Source organism: Canis lupus, chromosome 4 (assembly GCF_011100685.1).
Source record: "Canis lupus familiaris isolate Mischka breed German Shepherd chromosome 4, alternate assembly UU_Cfam_GSD_1.0, whole genome shotgun sequence".
NCBI classification, from domain to species: domain Eukaryota; kingdom Metazoa; phylum Chordata; class Mammalia; order Carnivora; family Canidae; genus Canis; species Canis lupus.
In genome coordinates, this window is record NC_049225.1 from 59982607 (window position 1) to 60006929 (window position 24323).

Sequence of the window (24323 nt, forward strand, 5' to 3'; positions counted from 1 at the left end):
TGCCTCTGGGCATCCACCTGTTATTGGACAGCTTTGAAGATTTATATATAGATACACTGACTGGTGTTCTAGAAAGACTAGAAATGTTTGGCTGCCATCAGCACACCAATAATAAAGCAATTGAAGCCATAGATGTGGATGTAGTCATCTAGAGAGAGGCTTATATGCAAAGTATTCATGACACGGGGGTCCATGAACCAGCCTTTTTTATAATCGTGTGTATATACATGCACATGTGGCATTTCTCTAAGAAGAGCCATACTTTCATCAGTCTCAATCAGATCTGAAAATTCAAAACTTAAGCAATGATGCTGAGGAGAAAAGAGGCCAAAGACACAAGAACTGAAAGGACAGGTGGGGAAGCAGAGCCTTCCAAGGTAGCTGGAGAGATGCCAGAGACTGTGAGGCACATCACAAAGCTCTGGATCCCAGGTGCCGCATGCACACAGGGGGAGTATATAGGATGGTAAAATTGGAAAGGCCCTTAGAAGACCATTCAGTCCAACTCCTTCATTCTATTAGGTAGGTAGCCTCAACCTATTCATGGGGGGAAAAGTGGCTCAAAATTCACTTATCAAAATTCAGAGTTAGGAGTAGTAAATCATTAGACAGTTTGGGGTTTTCTGATTCCAACATGGTATAGAATAGTAGTCATGCAACATGAGAACTGGAAAGGTCCTCAATCTAAAGCTCCTCCCCTCTTCACTGATGAGTCCCCAAAGGGTTAATGTATTTACTCAGAACCACAAAGCAAAAAGGAAAGAAATGTGTGTTTTTGTGCATTATGTCTTTCTAGAAGGACAGATCCTCTTGTTAGAGTTGGGAAAAATTAATAACTGAATCACTCTGCAAATATAAAGAGATGGTATTTCAAAGCTTACTGGTGACCTGAATGTGTTTCTTAGTTGCACTTAAATAATTTCGACACAGAGCAATATTTTATTAGCATAACAATTAGCAGAAATTAAAATGACACCTCTAGATCTCAACACATGTTGGATCTTACATAATAAACAACACAAACATATCCTTCCAGAAGAAAAAGACCTGCTATTAACCAACTCCCCCCTCTCCTGCAACAAGCTGCAATCCATCAACTCATCCTCATCCCATAAAGGGTTAAGCCTGATTTATATGGAATGGCATCAAGGCACTTGCTTTAATTAAAAAAGATATATGTGGTATAAAATATGTTCCTAAAAGTCATTAGCTGTGAATAATTGAAAAAAAGGGCAGTATACTGAGTACACAGAACTGAGACTTTATGTTCATTCACCTGTCACCTGATAATGTCTTGTTTTGTATATAAAATTGCAGAGACAAAAAGGGTAGCATTTCATATAAATTGATTTGTTCCCACCAATTTTTGAGAAATCATAGTAGCATCAGAACTTAAATAGTAATTTCCCACCTGATTTGAATGAAAAAGACATGAGCTTTTTGATTCCCGGTTTCTTATTATTTTAGGGTTAGGGGATGGGAAAGAGGGGGAGAGAACTTCCCTAAAGTAAGTTTATTAAAGCTGCCGTTAAAAATCTCTTCTGGCTAAGGCTGCTTATCTATCTGCCAACTAAAAAACCTTCAGTTAGAAATTCTGTCATTGGTATTTCAAAATAAGATTATAATTATTTGGCCTTTTTCAGAGCCATAATTCAAGTCCAAGAAAGGTACAAGGTTCCAGTGTAGACTTGCAAACATGGTATCTCAAATAAGGGCATTTAGTGTCCTTCATTATTCTAGTTTTCACAATTCTCCTCCTTCTTTTATATCACTAAGAGAAAAATAGAATACACACCAAAAAAATCCAGTAGTTAGTATATTGCTTATTTAACTTTCCCAACTGTATTTAACATGTTTACTTAAAAAATAGGTGCAAAACACTTTTAAAAACAATAGTCCTTGTCAGGATAAAAATGACCTTATAAAAATAAATCTTCCCCTACTCCCACATCTAAATTCTCCTTCCCTAGAGTTACTAATGTTAAAAAAAAAAAACAAACAACACACACACACACAACTAAAATGTACCTTTAACTTACAGTATTTCAATAATATTTTACTTTAATAATAGGCTATGATAACAAAGCAGTAGATTTATTATTTTGGCCTGTTTCATTATATTTTTCTTTTTCTTTTTTTAAGATTTTATTTCAAAGAGCGAGCACAAGCAGGGGGAGGGGCAGAGGGAGAAGCTGGCTTCCCCTTGAGCAGGGAGCCTGACAGGGGAATTGATCCCAGGACCCTGAGATCATGACCTGAGCCGAAGGCAGACACTTGACTAAGCTACCCAGGAGACCCCCATTCTACTTTTCATTTTTGTATTAACACTTGATGATTCCAATCTTGATTATCTAATAAAATCTTAATACAAACGGGGGAAAAAGCCAAGTTAGTTCAAAACTGAAAAGGTTCCTAGATCTAATTTCCTCCTCCTTCCAGTTTTTTAAACCCAGCTTCAAATTAAGGCATCACTAGAATAGATAAAGAAAACAGGGGGAGAAAAGAAAAACATCAAAGAACAGAAAAACTAAGCAAAAAGCCTAAACTCTGTTGACTGGGTTTTTGCGATCTCACTGTAGAATCATTCCCTAAATAGATCAGGGGCATCCATGCCTCCTTGTTTGCCTCAGTTGCCTGTCTCCTGTTCAGACCTCGGTCCAGGCTCAGCTTGGCTCCTCCAGAAAGCTCCTCCAAGTGCCCCGGTGTTACCTAGGAGAGTTACCATATGGCCCATCTACTAGATTTGGTACCATAGTCCCAGCACCTGGCCCAGGACTCTAGACCCCTGCATGGGTCCTCAGTAAGTAGTGAGGTATTATCTACACTGGTGCAAAAAAGATCCTATAGCTCATCTATAGCAATATATAGAGGAAAACAATTCATTAAGAACAGTAACAAAGACCATAGAGCTGAAATTGATCATTGTAACTTCCAGACTCAATTTTAGTTCCCAAGAAATTCACTGCCTTTTTCTCATTTTTATAATAAGATCAGGGCTAACACCCAGACAATGTGTTTGTTCTTCAGTGACAAACTATTTAAGTATACATCTGCAGAGAATAACTGTTCCTGTTAAAACATGTTCATTAGCATTAGAATAGTCTAATGAACTCATCTAACATCTTGATACATGTTTAAAGATCACCATTTATCATACTGTAAATTTACCAACAAATTCTGGCTTCAATGACTACTACTGTTTCAAAGCTAAGTTGGACTATTCAGATTTTCCTTTGGTTCCACTAAAAAAAAAAAAAATAATAATTGTCAATTAGACATTTGTCCCTTTTACCACCATCAGAGGCTACAGTCACTCAGTCTATGCTCCAGATTAGGTCAACCGGGCCTTTGCCCCAACTCTGGGGTTCCACATGCTCCTCAGCTCTTTCATCTTTGGTGAATCCACCCTCCCTTTCTAGAAACCAAAACCAGTTCTGACCCTGCTGTCAAACTAAGGTGTGGCTCCTATTTCTGATCTCCCTACTGCTACATGGGGCTAAAAAGGGATTGTATCCTGTTCAACTTAGTCCTCTCCTTTAGCCCTCTTTTGGTCAAAGAGGTTTTTTTCTTTTTTCTTTTAAAACATTTTATTTATTTATTCATGAGAGACACAGAGAGAAAGGCAGAGAGAGAAAAGAAGGCTCCGTGCAGGAAGCCCAATGTGGGACTCTATGCCGGGACCCGGGAATCACGCCCTGAGCCACCCACCCAGGCATCCCCAAGAGTTGTTTTCAACAGTATATTCCTTTCACTCCTCTTGAATGTTATCCTTACTCTGCACATTAGCATACTCTGTCTCTGGCTCTAAGTTTTTAAGCATCAAGAATATATACACTATGTTTCAATTAAATGACTATTTTAAGATATTTAGAATTTTATACATGTCAATAAGCAATGAGAAAATGCTTTAGACTCTAAAGTGTAGCATAAGCAAGATATTTTTGTATCAATAAAGTGTGTAAAGTATCAGCTTTTGAACTAAAGTCCAAGCCTTGAGCAAGAAAGAAAATGAAAATAGTTTTGTTGGTGAGTTAGATTTTGGCTTTAGGCTGATTTCTTTAAATACTAGCAACCAACAATGTGTCACAAAAGGTGGACCGCAACCTGAGCAGAGAAGTGAGATATAAATTTCTGTGAATCTTAAATGTTTTTACAAGTGGCTGCCAAAAGCAGAATCTCCTGTATGTTTGTCTGGGTAGAAGAGGAACAAACCAGAACATAATTCAAGAATTTGCTTAATTGCATAAAACTCCAGAATTGTTAATATCCATATATGGACAGAAATGTCAGGTAAAAGATCCTGTTACTCCATTCTAAGGCATTTTCTAAATTTTTTGGATCCTTTTTTAATTTTTTCTGTGCTAGTGTTTGCTAAATTATAGGGTCATCTTTAATATGTACTCATTTACTTTCTCACATGGCATTCGACATCTGGATTCAAACCTGGAGGGTGAGGGGGTGGATAAGAGGGATTAAAAATAACTAACCAAGACACTATAATTGTACTATTACTATTCCTAAAATTGGATAGAAAGGGCAAATAGTGGCTAAAAACAAAAGGAAAAAAACCCACAAATACAAACAGCAGCTAATATTTCTGAAATTCTAGATTTAAATTCTAAAAGGATGTCAAAATTTAGTACTATTATACTTAATCATGAAGTCAATCACCTTCAAGACAGAAATCCAGCTTTTCTATTGAGCAACTGCTTTGTTTTAATAGAAAGGCATTTTCCATGTAAACAGATGGACAGAGTTCTATCAGTAGAAAAGCAACACTTGAAGGTTTTGGAACCAAAAAGAAAGTTAAATATATTTAAAAGTGTCCAACTCCAATAGATGCCCAACAGATAGGGCTTGCTTCTCATAAATATTTAAGTTGTTTAGAATGTAGTAACAAGTTAAAAAATTATTCACATTTCTGTAATTATTATTTTGCTTGCTTTAAATAGTGTGGGTAAATGTTTCAATCTTGAAATTTTTTATTTGTTTATGATAGAGAGAGAGAGGCAGAGACACAGGCAGAGGGAGAAGCAGGCTCCATGCACCAGGAGCCCGATGTGGGACTTGATCCTGGGTCTCCGGGATCGCGCCCTGGGCCAAAGGCAGGCGCCAAACCGCTGCGCCACCCAGGGATGCAATGTTTCAATCTTGAAAAATTATTCTCCTAGTCCTAACTTTGGAAAACTTTTTTTTTTCCTTGACTATCAAGGTCCACATACAGAATAAGCTTTTAATGTGGGACATTCTTGCTTTTCAAAAGGAACTGAGTAAAGATGAATAGTAGCTTCTATTTGAGAAAGACTGTCAATCCCCAGTGGACCCTTGCTAAAATGCCATGGAAAGGAAAAAAAATTCACTGCTAAGTAAAAAAATTCTTTTTTTTTTTTTAGTTTTTTATTTTTTTAAGATTTTTATTTATTTACTCATAGAGACAGAGAGGCAGAGACACAGGCAGAAGGAGAAGCAGGCTCCACGTGGGGAGCCTGACATGGGACTCGATCCAGGGTCTCCAGGATCACACCCCGGGCTGCAGGTGGCGCCAAACCGCTGCGCCACCGGGGCTGCCCAGTAAACAAATTCTTAAGGGAAACCGTCAATCATCTCTTTTTTTCAATCCATCCTTACAGTAGCCTCAAGCTCATTTAAAATGCTGTCTAGAATTGTGTAGTCAGCATTCTGCCCTTTACCGAGCAATCTTGTAGCAGGTAATGTGTAGCAGTATAAGACAGATTCTGTGGGAAACACTAAATGAACGAAAGCTACAACAGAGGTAATAGTAGAGAAGAGTAGAGAAATACTCAGTGACAGGGACAGACTGAGATCACAGGAAAGACATGGAGGTGTCCTAGTATTTGGCCGATTATGAAGAAGAGCTCTTTGCTTACTTACTCTAAATAAAGAGGCATGAATAAAAACATCAAATGTATTACAAAGAATGTTCTAAGTAACATGAGGCTGGCTGATAGGATTTCACCTATCAGCCCACCCAGCCATCAAATTCCTAATAAGACTATGCCTGTGGAGTTCCTAGCCCTAGGAAAGGAATGGTGCTCTCCTACTAAAAGCCAGAGATCCTACTGCCATAGGGGAGCAAAGACTGGGACCGGAGAAGTACAAGTAAGAACAAACCTTTTGCCACAGAAGTCCCCTGACCTGCTGGTATCAGAGCAGGTACAACACTATTTCCCTGCCTCCTTTCTATTCTCTCCTAAGAGTCACATCAAGTAGCCTCTAGCACTTCTCACGTCAATGTCAACTTTACCTCCAGGAGAAGGAAGAGTCCAAATGCTTTATCTTCTAAAACAGCATGGTAATTGAGTTTGAAGCCTACTTTACAGTTCAATTCAATAGGTATTTATTTAATTTCAAGAATACCTCATATCTGCAAAAAGGCCTAAAACCACAAAATTGTCTTCTTTTTGATTCTGCCTAACTATAAGCTCTACTGCATTTGTGTCTCTACAAAGGCCATCAACTTCAAAGGAATAATATCTCTCCATAGGTTAAATTTTCAAGTACAACATTTTCCACTGTGGAACTAGAAAATATTACATACTTCAAATCTTAAGCTATTGGCTAGACATCATTCTTCTTTCCATCTACTTTCTCAGTCAATCACTGGAAAGGCTTAGACCATTGGGAATACACACTCCTTTCTGATTCTGAGATTCTTCTGCAAAGGCCATTGCTTCATACACACTATAAAAGAGAAGGTTTTCTTCTTCCTTTTTGCAATACTCTCCACGTGCCAGGGAATCCCTCACAGAGGGATTGCACTGAGCCAGCAGAACCTGGATGCCGATGGCTTCATAATCTCTACGAACCTCTTTCAGCGTATGAATCCCCGCTGTATCTAAAAACTGTATTGCACTGCAGTCAATCACTATGGTTTGAAGCTCCAAGGGATCATGGGAAAGTTGCACTGAAACTTCATCCTGGACTCCACTGAGAATCACTGTTTCCTTTGTGATCTTTCTCTTTGCGGCCTTCTTCTGAGCTGCCTTTACTAAGACTGGGTTGAGTGTTTTTTTGTATAAAGCAGATTTAAAACATTCTTTGTTTATGTAGTAGAGAGGGGCTACAAAACGGAATATCTTGATTCCCGGCTTAGTCTGCAGATTCTTGTAAGCAGACATGGATTCAAAGATTTCAGACTCTTCCACCAAACCAAGCAATGAAGTCTTTGGCTTCTGAGTACGGAGAATGACACAAAACATAGAAAAACAAACCCCAATAAGCAGGCCTATTTCAGTACTTATCAGTGCAGAGGACAGCATGGTAACAAACCAGATAACCGTATCCATTCTGCTAACCTTCCACATTTTGGGCAGATCCTTAAACTTACGTAGGGCTCCCCGGAGATTTACAATGGTGATTACACCAAGGACACTTTTCTGAAGGGAATAGAATAAAGGAGCTATTACTAGGAGGACCAACAGAAGAACCAAGGCTGTTATCACACCAGAAAGCTGAGTTTGGCAGCCTGTTGATTCTTTAACCAAGGTCTTTGCAAGAGCTGCACTAGTAGTAAAGCAGTGGAAGAAGGAAGGGATGATATTGCAAAAGCCAATGGCATACATTTCCTGATTAGCTTTGACTGAGTAGCCATGTTTTTTGGCAAACATCTCAGAAAGTGATACAGTAATAGCAAAACCAATGATTGAAATAGCTATTGCATCTACGGCCAAACTAGGTATTAGGTTCCAGTCCGGTGCTGTGGGTGGCATAAACCCTGTGGGAATAGACCCAGCAATACTGGTATTATATTTCTCATTTAGTTTTCCAAAATGAGAGGCTAATGTGGCTGCCACAACAACAATGAGTTCAGTAGGAATTGGTGCCTTAAGCTTGGACTTGAAGTGCTCATTGAGTTCTTTGGTTGGCAAAAGAACCAAAAGGCACAAAAGGCTGGTGATGAGATCACAGATATTGGTCTTATGGATGTTTTTGAAGATATGTATCCACGTAGTGATGAGCGAGCCCACACCATTACTCCGAGGAAGGCTGAGCCCAAGGAGATACTTGGCCTGAGATGTAAGAATAGTGAAGGAGGCACCAGTGACAAATCCACTCAGCAAGGCATCTGAGAGGTAGACAGAAACAAAGCCCACTTGAAAGAAGCCCATCGCTACCTGGAAAGAAGGATATACAAGTGTTAAATATAAATGGAAAAGAGCTTCCAAACACTCTAATAAATACCCTGGCATTGCTTTGTGTGGAGGCATACCATCAGAGCATCGCAAAATGTCGGAGGTAGAAAAAACACAATTGTACATCAGTTTTACAAAGAGGGCTCTCATTTTACAAAGGGAGGGCTCATTTCACTGACACTCAGAGGGCTAAGCAACTAGCCCAAAGTCACACTATTACTCCGCCTGGATAAGACAAGTAGTTAGGATTCCTACTGTCTTATACAATCTTTCTTAAATGTGGATAAAGTTCAGACCTTTTTGAAAAGAAAAGAATTCTTAAAGACCCACAAGAAATTATAGAAACTCAAATTGGAAAAATTCTCCTAATTAAAAAACCATGTATTTTCATTAAATTACAAATCATTACTATAATAAAGTGAAGTTTTAACTGATAAACAAAACTGGATTCATATCAAAGAATCACATTTAAAATTATTATAGAACACACTTCTTTAGCCTCACGCAGAGAAACTCTTCTCATTCAGGGTATATGTGCTTATTATGCCAAACTACTTCCCATACTTATTCTGTATCCTCAAAGAGAACTTTTTTTATTTTTTCCTTTTTCCAATGATTCCTCAGAACTCTGCTGAGCCCTTCCTCATTCTTGATGAGACATACTAATAAAAAAAGAACAAGAGATCCTGCAGAACACCAGTCTTCTGCACATCCCCCACTTCTCCTTTTCCTCTTCACCAGGCACCATATAAAGTGAGCTACTCTTCCTCTGCCCATATTGGAACCAAATGCCCATATTGGAACAGAGAAGAGGTTTAATGCTGGCAATGACTCCTGGATGCCAAAGACAGGGGCATGATAATAATGGCGGGTTAGTGGATTCTATGAGAGACTCGAAGAGAATCTCATTTTCTAATCCTTTCTTTTGGCTGATTAATATGAAATTGTGGTTCTCAACTTGTTCCCCAGAAGTCCAAGAAAATTGCTCTCTTTGGCGAGGGTCACTCACTAGAGCAACAAACCTAAAGGCAGGCAGGAGGCGGGGTGAAGTATGGAGGGGAGACACCTATAGTTTGAGACCTCCTCCACTCCTCCCTTTGCCATCCTTTATCCTGTTACCCTTCTCCTGCTTGTTAATGCTGACTCTGCCAATAACCAACCACAAATAAACTCAAGCAAACCCAATGTTTCTCAGCATATAAGATTAAGGAGTTGTACTAAATGATCTAAGGTCCCTTTCTGGTCAACATTTTTACAAGCAAATAATTACAATCTGGCTGACTGAAATTGATTGGCTAAGAGGTAGCCTAAAGTTGAGAAAAGAGAAGCAGCCTTATCTTACCTGTAAAGCCAAATCAGGGTTAGAATTTTGGCTCTATCCTTCATATATCCTAAACAGTCAGTAAATGATAGCTTTGATTATTATGATCTCAGACATCCCTTGCAGACCTGAGATTTCATGTACAGTGATTTTTTTTTTTTACAGTGATTTCTTTTGCTAGCAATAACCACTTGTTCGTTTCTTACCTGATAAACTCCAGCCATAAAGGTCACAGTGCTGCCAACTGCAATTGCATAGCAACTTCTGTCACATATCCGGTCTGATGTCTGGTTTAATAATGTGCTCCCATTCAACACCAGTCCTAAATCAGAAGGCGCATTATCGGCAGTGTCATAGCCAGCTTTGTGTAGTTCTCGGTCAACTACCTCACCAATCATAAGGCACAATATTCCAAAAATGCCCACAGAAATGTGACGGGAGGTACCCAACAGGAAATAAATGATGCTGGCAAAAAATGATGTGTACAGACCATAGATAGGTTCTTGGCCAGCCAAGAGGGAATAAGCAATGGACTGGGGCACTAATAAGATGCCCACAATCAAACCAGACATCACATCCCCTAAAATGTTTTTCTTCATATCATATTTTGGGAGCCATCGCAAAACAGGAAGGAAATCAAAAATCATATTTTTGGCTTTGGCTGGACTGCACTGGCAACTCTTCTGCAGTTTTCTAATGACAAATTGCTTGAAGTTAGTACTTGATTTCTCTCGAGGCTCCATATGGATCCTACGATAAAGTGTGCATTGATCATTGGCTTCAAATTGCTTGAAGTCAGTACTTGATTGCTTTCCAAGCTCTGGATGCATATTAGACAGAGGACTGTGTTGGTCATTTCCTTCAACTGAATTCTTGAGTGACAGATCATGTTGTTGTTTACTTTCCAAAGACATTTCTGGAGATAGACACTTCAGCCTCTACCCTGAAAAAAAACACCAGAATTAACCAAGTAATTCTCAGTGTTCACACATTTTAACGGTTCTATTAGTCATTCATGAGAATTAAGAGGAGTTCAGTTTGGAGGTAGTTATCTCATATTTACTTTCTTTATTTGACCCTCATATGTCTTGATGGGAAAACAAAACCAACAAAACAAAACAAAACCAACAAACCATAATTAGCCAGTCAAAGCAAATAAGTCACTGGGTATAGGATTTCCCAAAAGTATAAACCATGAAGAATTTTTCTCCATCTTGTGTTAGTTAAGTAAGAGTCTCTCCAGCTCCTAGAGGAAAGGATATCTTGTTCATCGTTGTAATCACCAACAAATGTATAACGACTCTGAGATAGGAGGCTTACAAAATATTTGAATGAATTGAAGAATAAATTAACACACAACTTTATGACTTTAGCCAAATACAGATAAGATATATTAGATGGAAGACTCAAAATTTCCTATTTTGGAATTGATAGAAAAATACACCCTTTACTGTAAAATTAACCCACATTAATTTTAATAAGAGTAAAGTAATGTTACTTGATGGTCTTATTAAGTACATAAAGAAGAAAAGAACAGATTTAGATGACCACTTACCCTGAGCAAGTCAATCAAATTTGTGGCTACACACAGCAACTCTTCATTCCTCAATGCAACTCGTCTATAACTCTCTTCTTACTTCCTACTCAGGCCAAGCTAGTTTGAATACATTTCTTATGTCCTTCTATTTTGGAACAGCTTTTAGTGATTCCTGGGTCAAAAGGCTTTTCCAAACCTAAGATATGCAAAAGAGGCATAAGAAAAAAACAAAATCCAAATCTTGCCCTACATGGCTGCTATCTGGGACGGAAAAAGATAAAAATTAATGCTAGAAAGTCTAACAGTGATGGAAACTGTAAGAAAGAATTGAATTGAAATACTAAAAGTGAAAAAGACAGTAACAGATGAAGAATGAATGCCTCTGACAGGATCATCAACATGCTTAACAGAGCCATAGAAAGAATCCATGAAATTGAGGACAGGTCAATAGAAATTACCCAAACTGAAAAAGAAAGAGAAACACAAAATTAAAAAAAATCAATGACAACAATGTAAGAGAACATTCAAGAGCTATGGACATATTAAACAATCTAACTTATGTTTAATTGGAATCCCAAAAGGAAAGGACAAACAGTGGTCAGAAAAAATATTTGAAGACATAGTAGCCAAGAATTTTCCAAAATTAAACACAGACACCAAACTATAGATCCAAGAATCTCAGAGAATACCAAAAAACAAAAATATAGAAATGAAAACCAAACAAAACCCCACACCTACACATATATTCAAGCTATGGAAAATGAAAATAAAATCCTGAAGACAAAGATACCATCCTGATGACAACCAAATTAAAAACACACATTAAGGGGCACCTGGGTGGCTCAGTGGTTGTCTGCCTTTGGCTCGGACACACACATTAAACAGGGCACCTAGGTAGTTCAGTCAGTTAAGCATCTGCCTTCAGCTCAGATGATGATCCCAGGGTCTTAGGATTGAGCCCCATGTGGGGCTCCCTGCTCAGCTGGGAGCTTGTTTCTCCCTCTGCCCCCATGCCCCGACTTGTGCTCACTCTCTCTCTCAAATAAGTAAATAAAATCTTTAAAAAACAAACAAACAAAACACACAGGAATAAAGACAAAAATTATAGCAGACTTATTTGAAACATCAGAAGATAACAGAGTAATACCTTTATCACAGAAAAATAACTGTCAACCCAGAATTCTTTACCCATAGAAAATATCTTTGAAGGAGATAAAGGAGAAATAAAAACTTTCTCAGACAAACACTAAGAGAATTTCTAGTAGACCATCACTACTATATATACATATATACAAAGGACATATATATACACATACATACATATATATCAGAAACTATGTCTACACAATACACAACAAAGAAATAAAGTCCAGGAATGGAAAACATGGAAATTACATACAATTCATTTTTTAATTTAAAATATATTTAATTGCTTTAAAAGATAAACATCTAAGCAAAAATAGGAATGTATTTTGTTTATAGCATAAGCAAAATAAAATATATAAAAATAGCACAAAAAGTGGGTGGAGGAATTGGGAATTGTAAGGTCTTAAACTAGATGTGAAGTGATAGATTATTATTTGAAGGCAGGCTCTGATTAAGATGTATATTGTAGGGGCACCTGGGTGGCTCAGTGGTTGAGCATCACCTTTAGCTCAGGTCGTGATCCCAGGGTCCTGAGATTGAATCCCACATCAGGCTCCTGCAGGGAGCCTACTTCTCCCTCTGCCTATGTTTCTGCCTCTCTCTGTGTGTCTCTCATGAATGAATAAATAAAATTTAAGATTGTAAATAAAATCTTTAAAAAATGTAAAGATGTATATTATAAATCCAAGAGTAATCACTAATTTTTTAAAGGTATAAATAGTAAGTCAATTGTAGAGATACAGTGGGATCATAAAAAATTCTCAATCCAAAAGAAAGCAAAGAAAGGAAAAAAGGGACCAAAAGTCAATGGAACACATTGAAAACAGCTTGCAAGACAGTAAAATTTAAAACAAACATAAAAATAATTACATCAATTGAATGGTCTAAACATGTCAATTAAAAGGTAGCAAATGTCAGATTAGATTAAAAAAATAAGATTCAGCTATATGCTATCTATAAGAAACTCAACCAACCTTCCTTCCTTCCTTCCTTCCTTCCTTCCTTCCTTCCTTCCTTCCTTCCTTCCTTCCTTCCTTCCTATCTGAGAGAGCTGGGGGCAGGGGTAGAGGCAGAGAGAGAAAGAGAGAATCTTAAAGCAGGTTCCACACCCAGTGTGGAGCCTGACACTGGGCTAGATCTCACGACCCTGAGATCATGACCTGAGCCGAAATCATTCTCTGTCTTAAGAATCAGACACTTAACCAACTGTGCCACTTAGGTATCCTAAGAAACCCACTTTAAAAACAGATTACTAAAGTGAAAGGACTTGCTCAGTATAGTAATTTATTTAGCTTGTAAGTGACTGAGCCAAGTAATAAAATCCAGATTTTAGGACTCTAAGCATAGCTCTGTTAGAGCATGGCACTATTCCTATCACCTATCTAATTAGCTTTCTCTAACTTCAGATACTTCCAAACACTTTAGAATTCAGCTATCCTTCACATCTCACTATTACCTCCCTGCTACCATAAACTTACCACTGACAACCATAAACTTGTGCCCTCTCCATTTGCTATACTCTTGGCCATGGTCCTTTTCTACTTCAAGCTTTCAAAAATTTAGGTATTCATCCACAAACAATCCTAGAAGTAGAACTGACACAGCCATCAGTCTGAACCCAAAAGTCATCTAGTCTCCTTTATCTGTCCTATTCACCTTCTAAAATTCTCAACACTATATTTCTTCTTCACACATATCTTAAAACCCAAAGCAACATAAAACTACACTTAAAAGTGCCTTAAACTAAATTGTAGGTATGACCTTCATACTAACGAATTTGAGAGCAAGCTCCACTCTCATTCATCTTTGTATCCCCCAAAATGTCCAGGTATGTGCTTTCTAAAGTAGGAACTACAACATCTGCTAAGCAAATAACTCAAATACAGAAAAAGTAGGATGCAAAGCAGTATTTATTTTCAAGTGGAAATATCTACTTCAGAACATATTTTCCAAATATTCCTTTCTGCACAAAAATCCTCTTACTTCCCAAACCAGTTACTGCTTTTAATTACAGTATTCATCAATTATTTCATGAAAATTAAGAGATGACAGTGTTTATTCTTGGAATAGAGCCTACATCCAGACATCCATTTTAAGGAGACTGAAATACAAACTATTCATCCCATGAAGTTCAATAAAAGACAATTCTACTGTATTGATTGTCTAGGGTAGTTTCTCCCTTTATTAACACTGATAACCGAGAGTGAGAAAAGGAAAGGCTCAAGGGGAAGACACTTGGACTTTCCACATTACTTTGCAGAAAAAAACATAACATTTGAAAAATACATTTACATATTCATACATAAAGTACAACAGTAGGTCAAGCAGCACAAAAAGGAAAGATATTCTGTCCTTTCTTCTTTGACTATCTAGAGAGTGGACTGATCCATATGAGTAACCAGCAGCACTGGCATCATTCCCATGTGAATGAGAAGCTAGAGCACTGGACTAGAAGAGAAGTTGCATCTCTTCTTCTTCTTCCTCTTTTTTTTTTTTTTTTTTAAAGATTTTATCTACCTATTCATCAGAGACATAGGCAGAGGGAGAGGCAGGCTCCCTGAGGAGAGCCCGATGCAGAATTCGATCCCAGGACTTCAGGATCACGACCTTAGCCAAAGGCAGACGCTCAACCACTGAGCCACCCAGACGCCCCAAGAGGTTGCATCTCTTCTATATATGCCCAAGAGTGGTCAGCCAACTTTTTTTTGAAGATTTGGTTATAAGCAAAACAATGTCTACTTTTGGTAATTATAGCATATCATTTTAACTAATGGTGCTTATATAGCAGTTTTGCAATTTGTGAAACCGAAATGCCTTTTCAGGGGACAATTGTTTTCAGAGGACAAAAGTAGAGTCTACCTCTGAAACATTATGGTTCCGTAGTTAACGCTTTGTTTGACCTGTATGTGCGTGCCACAACTTACTGCTACATAAAACCGAAATTGCCGACTATGATCACAGCATCTACACAGGGGAGATATCTCCAAGAGCTGGACTAGTTTAGAAATGCTTCAAGGGAAGAACCTGTCTCATGTCTTACCTGGGCTCTAAACTCTAGGTCAGAATTGAAAGGAGAGGACTTGGAAAATGTAGAAGGGAGAAGAAAACTCAGAGATAGTTCTGAGGTTAGAAAAGAATCAGGAATTAGAATGTTTAAAGCACCAGATGTACATGGGGAACTGGTAGAAGAAGGAGCTGCCAAGGTACCTGGGAGAGATTCTGAAGGGTCCTATATGCCAGGTTAAAAAGGTAGACTTTAATCTGCAGGCAGTACAGCATCCCTAAAGGTTTCTGAGAAGGTTTCAGATATTATTCATTTGATAAATGATTATGTATTATCTTACTACATCTTCTGGTCTGTTACACTCTTTAATTATTTTCCTACTAAGCAATTAATATTTTACTTTTTTTTGCCTTTTATGAATACAGAAATAGGCTTAAGATTGTTTTAGAAAAAACTAAACCATAAGCAAGTACAACTAAGGGAGAGTCTCCAGTTACACAGTGCCATCTGATCCTCCAACTTAACTGTTTGTTGCCAGACAAATCCAGGGAAGATCATAGCTTCCATTCCACTCTCCATCCCACTCACAGGTTCCTGAGGCCAGGATGGCTGGCGCCTAAACTACTATTCCGGGCCCCTGACCTAGATTAAGAAAACACTGAGAGCATAGGAACTCCTGGAGGAAAAGGAAAGACTGGTCCCCAACAGATGAAAATTCAGACCCATCTTATCTTTGTTCTATGAGTTTGCAACCCTTGCTTATTCCATAAATGTTCATTAGTGCCAACAAGTCTTCCATGGCTAGATTGGTTAACTTTTCTATGTGAGCTCCTAGAGACTGGGTACTGGTCTTCCACTATATTATATTTACTAAGCACCTACTATAAGCTAACCAATGTGCTAGACACAATGCATCAGAACCTAGACCCCTGGGATGCCTGGATGGCTCAGCAGTTGACGGTCTGCCTTTGGCTCAGAGCCTGATCCTGGTCAGGGGATCGAGTCCCATATTGGGCTCCCTACGAAGAGCCTGTTTCTCCCTCTTTCTGTGTCTCTGCCTTTCTCTGTGTCTCATGAATAAATAAAATCTTAAAAAACAAAAGAACCTAGATTCCAAACCGAGAAGTCAGTCTTTCTTTTCCCTACCCCACTAATCAATCCTATCCTATATATAATCCATTAGTAAGTCTTGTCTGTTCTACTTCAGATAAGATATTCTTCTTCTTCTCTACTGCCCAAACTACCTGGAATCTAATCACTTTTCACTCTTCACCACCATCACATCTTATCTGGGCTACTCTCTAATAGCCTACAAAATCTGAACCCTGCCTATCTCTCCACCTCATTTCTTATTGGCTTTCTTGCTTTTCCTGGAACATGCCAAGTTGATTCCTTTTAGGGTCTTTGAACTTCTCAAGTTCTCTTTGCCTGAAACAATCACCCCCAGGTCTTTGGAGGCTGTTTCTCATCCTTCAGGTCTCAGCTGATGTATCATCTCCTTAGACCTTCCCTGGCCATTCCAAATAAAATAATACTCCATCCCATCATTCTCTAAACCCTTACCTGGCTTTATTCCTTCATAATACTTTCACAGTGACTTCTGAAATTATATTATGTATTTATACATTAAAGAAACTATTACAGTCTTTCTCACACATACTGTATCCCCAGTGCCAAAAACAATGCTTAGCACATGATAGATCAGTAAGTTCCTATGAAAATAAATAAGAAACCCAGGTTTTACCCACAATCAAAGGGTTAAAATAATTATTAACAGATAATCGATAAAACCCTCAGACTGGGCAGGGATGGAAGAGGTTTGACTTTTCAGTGTACAACCAGACAAGAGACAGTAAAGGAGAAGAACAAATCTAAGATGAATCTGAGATGGACCACACAAAAGGAAGAATTATGTACAGATATATGGAAGAGGAAATGGAAAGAAAGGAGACAACAAAAAGCTTGACTTTAGGTTTCATAGGTTTGAAATTTCTATTATGTCCAAATGAGGATGTTCACTGAGCACTTCGAAATGGAGGTGTCAAGTACAAGAGAGAAGCCAAAACTGGAAAAATAAATGAAGAAAGGAAAAGTATTTTGATCATTAGCACATAAATGGTATCTCATTTTTCTCTGAGTTCCCATTGTGTAGATGTTCAATAAATGTTCAATATATGCTTTACCTTCTCAACTAGATTAAAAATCATTCAAGGAGATGTTTCACACATTTTGCATACTCTCACAATTTGTAGCATAAAACTTGGCACACAGAGAAGACATTTAATAAATATTTTGTTAATCGGCAAACTACTCTCTATTTTTAAAAAGTTATTTTAACAAAAAACTCCAAAAAGAATTACCTTTGACTTTTAAAATCTGATTTTTGTTTCTCGAAAAGATAACTGATACACTGCTGGTGGGAATGTACAATGGTGCAACCACTGTGGAAAACAGTCTGGTATTCCTCAAACAGAGAGAATTACTGTAGGACACAATTCCACTCTCAGGTATATAACACCTCCCCCAAAAATTTAAAAATTGGGACTTAAACAAATACTTATATGCCACTGTTCATAACAGCATTACTCACAACACCCAAAAGGTAGAAACAACTTAAGTATCCACCCACAGATGAGTGGATAGATACAACTGGTACAACCATATTGTTTAGCCACTAAAAATGAATGTAGTTCTGATACTCCTCATCTACATCATGGATGAACTCTGAACCTGTTATGCTAAGCAAAAGAAACCAGACACAAAAGGACAAACACCATATGATTCCGCCTACATGAAATATCTACAACAGGCAAATTTATAGACAGAAAATAGATTAGAGATTACCAGGAACTACATAGAATGATTTCTTGCTTAATAGTTACAGTCTCTATTTTAAGTTTTAAAAATATCGACTGCAGATAGTTATACAACATTGTGAACTGTACTTGATGCACTGAATTGTAAATTTAAAATGGTTAAATGGAAAAAAAAAATAAAAAATAAAAAATAAAATGGTTAAATGGGACACCTGGGTGGCTTGGCAGTTAAGCATCTGCCTTTGGCTCAGAGCGTGATCCTGGAGTCCTGGGATCGAGTCCTACATCAGGCTCCATGGAGCCTGCTTCTCCCTCTGCCTATGTCTCTGCCTCTCTCTCTCTCTGCATCTCTCATGAAAAAATAAATAAAATTAAAAAAAAATAAAATGGTTATATGGCCAATTTTATGTTTAATATATATTAACGTAAACAAAAGTAGGAGGAGAGGAAGCATAGTATTAGAAGTACAGTATTATGCTAGACACAAAACGGTACAGTATCACTGAAGATAGGCTATGATAAATTAGGGATTCCTACTATAAATTCTGGTGTAATTCCCTTAATAACACAGAGTTATGGCTAAAAAACCAACATAGGAGATAAAATGAAATCACAGAAAATATTGAATAACCCAAAAGCAGAGAAGGGGAAATACATAACAACTATATATAGTAACCTAGATCTAAAGTTTTTGGAAAACTTGAAGTTTTAACATTAACCTAATATTAACGTGAACAAGTCCTCCGCCGAAAGACTCTCTTCACTTAAGTGGAAAAATCTCAACTAAACTAGGCTGTAACTGGCGTGGACTGTGTAGTTTGGAAATAATTTTCCAGTACCCGTGCTGCTTATAAGCATTGGAATAGTGACTGGAACCAAAGCCTGTCTGATTCACACCTACTCTGTCTCTGGATTGCTTATTTTGAAACTTTTCAAATCTTCAGAAAAGTTAAAAGAATGATACATGGAACACTGGTATATTCACAATTCACCTATTACACAATTTAACAATTCACCAATTGTTAATGTTTTGCTACATCTGCACTTTTGCACTCTCCAAACGTACTTGTTTGGGGTTTTTCCATTCAACAACTTGAAAATTACAGACATATTTCAGCCTTAAACACCTAATGGAACTAACTTTTTTTTTTTTTTTTAAATATTTTATTTATTTATTTAGGATAGTCACAGAGAGAGAGAGAGAGAGGCAGAGACACAGGCAGAGGGAGAAGCAGGCTCCATGCACCGGGAGCCTGACGTGGGATTCAATCCCGGGTCTCCAGGATCGCGCCCTGGGCCAAAGGCAGGCGCCAAACCGCTGCGCCACCCAGGGATCCCGGAACTAACTTTTTTTTTTAAGATTTTATTTACTTACTTATTTACTTATTTTTTATTTTTATTATTTTTATTTATTATTTATTTATTATTATTTTATTTATATTTTATTTATATTTTATTTATTATTTTTTATTATTTACTTATTATTACTTATTTACTTCTTTATTTTATTTATTTACATGAGAGAGAGAGAGAGAGAGAGAGAAGCAGAGACATAGGCAGAGGGAGAAGCAGGCTCCATTCAGGGAACCTAATGAGGAACTCGATCCTGGGACTCCAGAATCATGCCCTGGACCAAAGGCAGGTGCCAAACTGCTGAGCCACCCAGGGATCCCCGAACCAACGTTTTTTAACCACCATGCTATGCTGCCTCTTTCCAAAAGAAGCATTCAATAACAACATGAGATCAAACCATTTGGATACACCCTTCAAAACCTGCAATGGCTCCCCACCTCCTCCTGCATATAGTCTAAAAAGTTTAGTACAGGCTTCTCTCTATCAATGAGCTGAACTTGCCTTTCTTTTGCTTCCTTTCATGCACTACTGTTCTAGTCACCAATCCACGAAAATATTACACATCCTTTGTTTCTCTGGGTCTTTGCTCATGTTGTTCGTTCATCTGGAATGCCTTTCCCTTCTATCTCCATCGATCTTAGTCCTTTTCCTAATCCTTTAAGGTTCACCTCAAATGCCACAGGGCAAAGAGGTTAAAACTTCTGTGGCTATGCTGCCCTGACATATTCCATATAATCCTTTAGCACTTAAGGCTCCATGTCTTTCAAACTAGAGTATACATTTAAAGGCATCCTCGTTCCTACATAACCCAACACCTGACACAATGCCTCTATTGGTGTGTAGGTGGTATACCTATATTTATTGAAATGGACAAACAGGTGAAGTTTCAAGTAATTGGAATGAAGACAAAAAAGTCTATCTATTTTCCAGTCATCACAAATAATCAACAATGTTCTTTTATGTCTGTGATGCAAAAAGAAGAACCACCATAAGGCTTATACAGTAGTACAAGCACTATGACATATCATTTCTGGTATAAAGCCCAATGTAAGACAGAAAAGTAAAATACCCAAGAGGAAAATAACAATGTAAAACCACAATCGAATTATTTAATAGTTCCTTCACAGTAATTCACTGCTTTCAAAAAGATTTTATATATATTTCCCAACTGCCTCCTGAATAAATCTGAGAACAGATTATGAATCCTTTCCTTCAGTCACTTGCTCAACTAGCAGGACCAGATTCTCAACCTTCATTTTCCAATTTCCAAGGCTCCCTCTCTTTCTAAAATACCACTCACTCACCCCTAAATTCGTTTCCTTGCTAAGAAGTTTTAAGAGCTAGCTCAAATCAATATTTCGTGGTCAAGTGCTCAACTCATTTCTGAATCTTACTAATTTTAATAAGTCAAGGTAACAAACTGCCTGAAGCAGTTTACACAACGTTATTGAAGCAGGTGTGGTAAAGGAATAAGAGTGAAATTACTTTTATCTTTCATATGAACACACATGCATTGGTAACATTTTCATTTACCTTTTCTATCAGGAGGAACAATGTAAAATTTACCTCTGTAACTACACTTTGGGTTCAAATTCATATCCCAGCCAAGAGTCAAACAAGCCAAGCAGGTTCCTCACTCCATCTACTTTTGCTGGCTCTAACTGGAATGCTGCTCGGGGCTAGGTTCATGGCTTTGCCTCTTGCTTCTTTTAGGTTTCTGCTCAAATACTGTCCTAATTGGTCCCTTCTCAGACACAACTTATAAAACAGCACCACTACCAAAACCATGCCTCCCTCCTGGGCCCATCTCTGTCCTGCATTCCTATCCCCCACCTCCCCTTACTTAGCTTTATTTTTTTCCATGGCCCTTCTCACTGTCTCACACTATATACATCTATCTATCTATCTATCTATCTATCTATCTTCTATCTATCTATCTATCTATCTATCTATCTATCTATCTATCTATCTCCATGGCCCTTCTCACTGTCTTGCACTATATACATTCATATTCATTCACTCATTTATAGTTTCTCTCTCATGGGGCAGGAACTTGCAGTTTTGTTCACAGCTGTATCTCCTGTGCCTTGAACCATATATACAGCACCTAATAAGTGCTTAAACATTTGTTGAGTGAATGGATGATAGGTTAACAGCTATGGAGTAAAGAGAAAGGAGTGAACCCTGTCTTTCCACCTCCATACACCGTAACTAAGCTACATCAAGAAATTACAGTTTGGTAAGCACCTGCTTGGGGATTTATGCTCACTAAAAGTAATGTCAATGTTCAAAATGCTCACCCCTCATAAATCTAGTCTAAATCTCTCCAAAGCCCTAACTATGTTAACTCTAGACCTTCCCCTGGGAGGCAGCATATTATAGTACAATGATATTTAAATGCAGAGATCTGTTAAAATTCAGATTCTCAGGCAAATTCAGGAATGAGATGCAAGTGGGCACCCTGGGTGACTCAGAGCCAGTGAGGTGACGTCCATAAGAGAATCACTGGGTATATACTGGAATCAGACAAATCTCTATTCAGATCCCAGCTACACTATCCAACAGCTGTATGGCATTGGTATAAAAGTCCCATTTTACTCACTATCAATTTCTCACCTGTAAAATGGGGATAATATTATCTGACTTGCAGGTTGTATAAAACTAACATGAGTACTTAGTGCAGTGTCTGGCATATAGTATTTGTTCAATAAGAAAGCTACTAAGTCTGTCCTTTGAGATTCTTAAAAGGAAAAAAAATGTGCTCATTTCTTCCAACAGGATTGGCTCTCCATTTCTAACTCGATTTTCACTTGGTCGTACGCAAAAGGCCGAGAAGCAATCTTGCCTGATTTTCAAAAACAAGAACTTCTGCTTAAGCCAATACTGGATCTCACATGAGTTCCAGATTTTACATAAAAGTCCCTAGAGATAAGGAGGGGTGGGGGTGGAAAAACGGTACTAGGGTGCCAGAAAGTTTGAAGTCCTGTATGCTTCTAACTCACGTGGTCCCCCAATCTGTGCAAAGGAAGGGGCCCAGCCTGATAGTCTGAGTTTGGGGGAGCTGGGAGCAAGTTCCATCTCGGCAAATGACTTGCTGTGTAACATCAGGCAAGGATCTGGCCTTCTCTGGGTCCTTTCAGCGTCTCTCCATCTTACCCAGCGAAAGAATTCCAATTTGGCCTGCACGAGACTGCAAGAAGTACAGTTCCCCGTTTGTACCTAACCAGGCATGTGGTTTTAAAAGCCAAGATAATGAAGTCCTCTCGCGGGTCCGAGCCTCTCAGTCTCCCCATCTGTCCAAAGGTGGGAGGCTGGGTGGAGCTGGTGGCTCCAGTCTCCTCGGTCTTTCTCCCGGTTATCTGGGTTCAAGACGGCTGGACGGAAGACTCCGGCAGAAGAACAGCACCGGTATCCGCGGGGGGCGAGGGGCGCGGGGCGGGGGGCGGGGTAGAGGCCCGGGGAGCGAGGAGCCCGGGCGGGAAGGCGGCGGCGGGAGACCCGGGCTCCGCCCCCGCCGCCCCCGCCGCCTCCGCCGCCGCCCCCGCCGTCCGCGGGACAAGCCCGACGCACGCCCACCCGCGACGCCCGCGCTTCCCGCCACGGCCCTCGGACGCGGGCCAGGATGCCCCCAGGGGCGCCGCTGCCGGCGCGGGGCCGGCACTGTCCCTCCCTTCTCACCTGTCGGTCCTGGGCCTCCCGGCGCGACGAGGCCCCGCGGCGCGTCCTCCGCCGTGGCGGGAGCGAGGGGACACGACGGCGCGGGCAGCGGTAGCCCGGTGCCGGGCCGGCCTCGCTTTAACCTGCCCGTCCCCTTCCCCGCCCATCGCCCGGCCCCGAGGAAGGCGGGGCCCGGCCGGGCGGCACCGCGGGGAGCGCCCGGCGCACCCGCCGAGAGGCGCGGAACACCCAGCCCGGACGACCGCTCGGGAGGTGGCGGTCACGTGGCCCCGCGGGCGAGCGACGCGGCCGCCAGCCAATGGCGCGGCCCGGCCCGCGGGGGTACCGCCCCCTGGCTGCTCTCCTCCTCCCCATTGGCTGTCGTGAGCCGCGGAGCCACGAGTCCCCGAATCTTAGGCAGATTCCTCCTCCGCGCTCGCGCTCGCGGGGACGTGTCACCCGCTCTGCACCTTAACTCTGGGCGCGTGGGGAGGAAAAGAGACCCGTCGGCGGAGACCCGGAAGCTCTCTGTCTGGAGCTGTTAAGTGGTGTGCGTTGCGCGGGGCGAGGTCCTGGTCCCCGACTCCTTGGGACCCCCTTCCCTCCCGCCTCCGCTCTGCAGACGGCGCCTGAAGGCCCAGGAGGGGGAAGGGGCGGATGGGAAGTTAGGCGCTTTGCCCCCAGGGCAACCCACTCTCCACTGAAGGTCCCAAGAGCCGGAGTTGCCTTTTCAGATGTGAATAACAATATAAGAATAAAAAATATATATATATAAGAATAAATATGAGATATGATTCCAACCTCTTTTAAGATCCTCAAGTGGCTTTTCTTGACATTTGTAGATCAAAATCAAATTCCTCCCTATTCTTTCGAGGCCCTGAATGCTCTGGGCCCGCCCTGGCACCTTTCTCCTCGCTAGGATCTGTCTTTCCCTCTCTGCTCTCCACCATCCTGGCCTCCTTTGCCCGCCAAGCTCGTTCTCTTTTGGGACTCGGAACACTGCTGCTTAATGCCTGGTTTCTTTCTTGTCTCAGGTCTGGGCTAAAAGTTGGAGCCCCCCCCCCCCCCACCCCGGAGGCCCACGTATCCTGCCAGTCACATCCTATGGTGTCATCCTGCTTTAATGATCTGCCCCCTAGCTGGGCGCTCTCTGATACCGAATTCGTGTTTATTCTTTTCTTCCTCTTGTTGATAGCCCCCGGGGCGGGAGGGCGGGTGCCACTAGCCTTGAGTGGAAGGTCAAGAACAGCTGCGAAAGAAGAAAAATGGTTCACTTCCTTTCTTTCCCTTTCCAGTGAACCTCGTCACAGTAATTTTAAGGAACTCCGTTTCTTGT

General features: G+C 40.0%; 1 protein-coding gene across 1 annotated transcript; it reads right to left on the bottom strand.

The window, feature by feature from the left end:
* Nucleotides 1-935: 935 nt before the first annotated feature.
* On the bottom strand, nucleotides 936-23142 carry SLC26A2 (solute carrier family 26 member 2). The gene is made up of 4 exons (XM_038535052.1): nucleotides 23009-23142; nucleotides 11030-11207; nucleotides 9681-10417; nucleotides 936-8135 (listed from the first exon to the last, which is right to left on the bottom strand). Exons 3-4 carry the CDS (start codon nucleotides 10386-10388, stop codon nucleotides 6615-6617), a joined length of 2229 nt encoding a protein of 742 aa, XP_038390980.1. The 5' UTR covers nucleotides 10389-10417; nucleotides 11030-11207; nucleotides 23009-23142; the 3' UTR covers nucleotides 936-6614.
* Between the last annotated feature and the right edge of the window lie 1181 nt (nucleotides 23143-24323).

Excerpts from the sequence above, each read along its gene's own strand:
- SLC26A2 (XM_038535052.1), bottom strand. The coding sequence starts at position 10,388 with ATGTCTTTGGAAAGTAAACAACAACATGATCTGTCACTCAAGAATTCA. Across the intron at positions 8,136-9,680 it reads TTATGGCTGGAGTTTATCAG|GTAGCGATGGGCTTCTTTCA; the intron begins GTAAGAAACGAA and ends CCTTCTTTCCAG.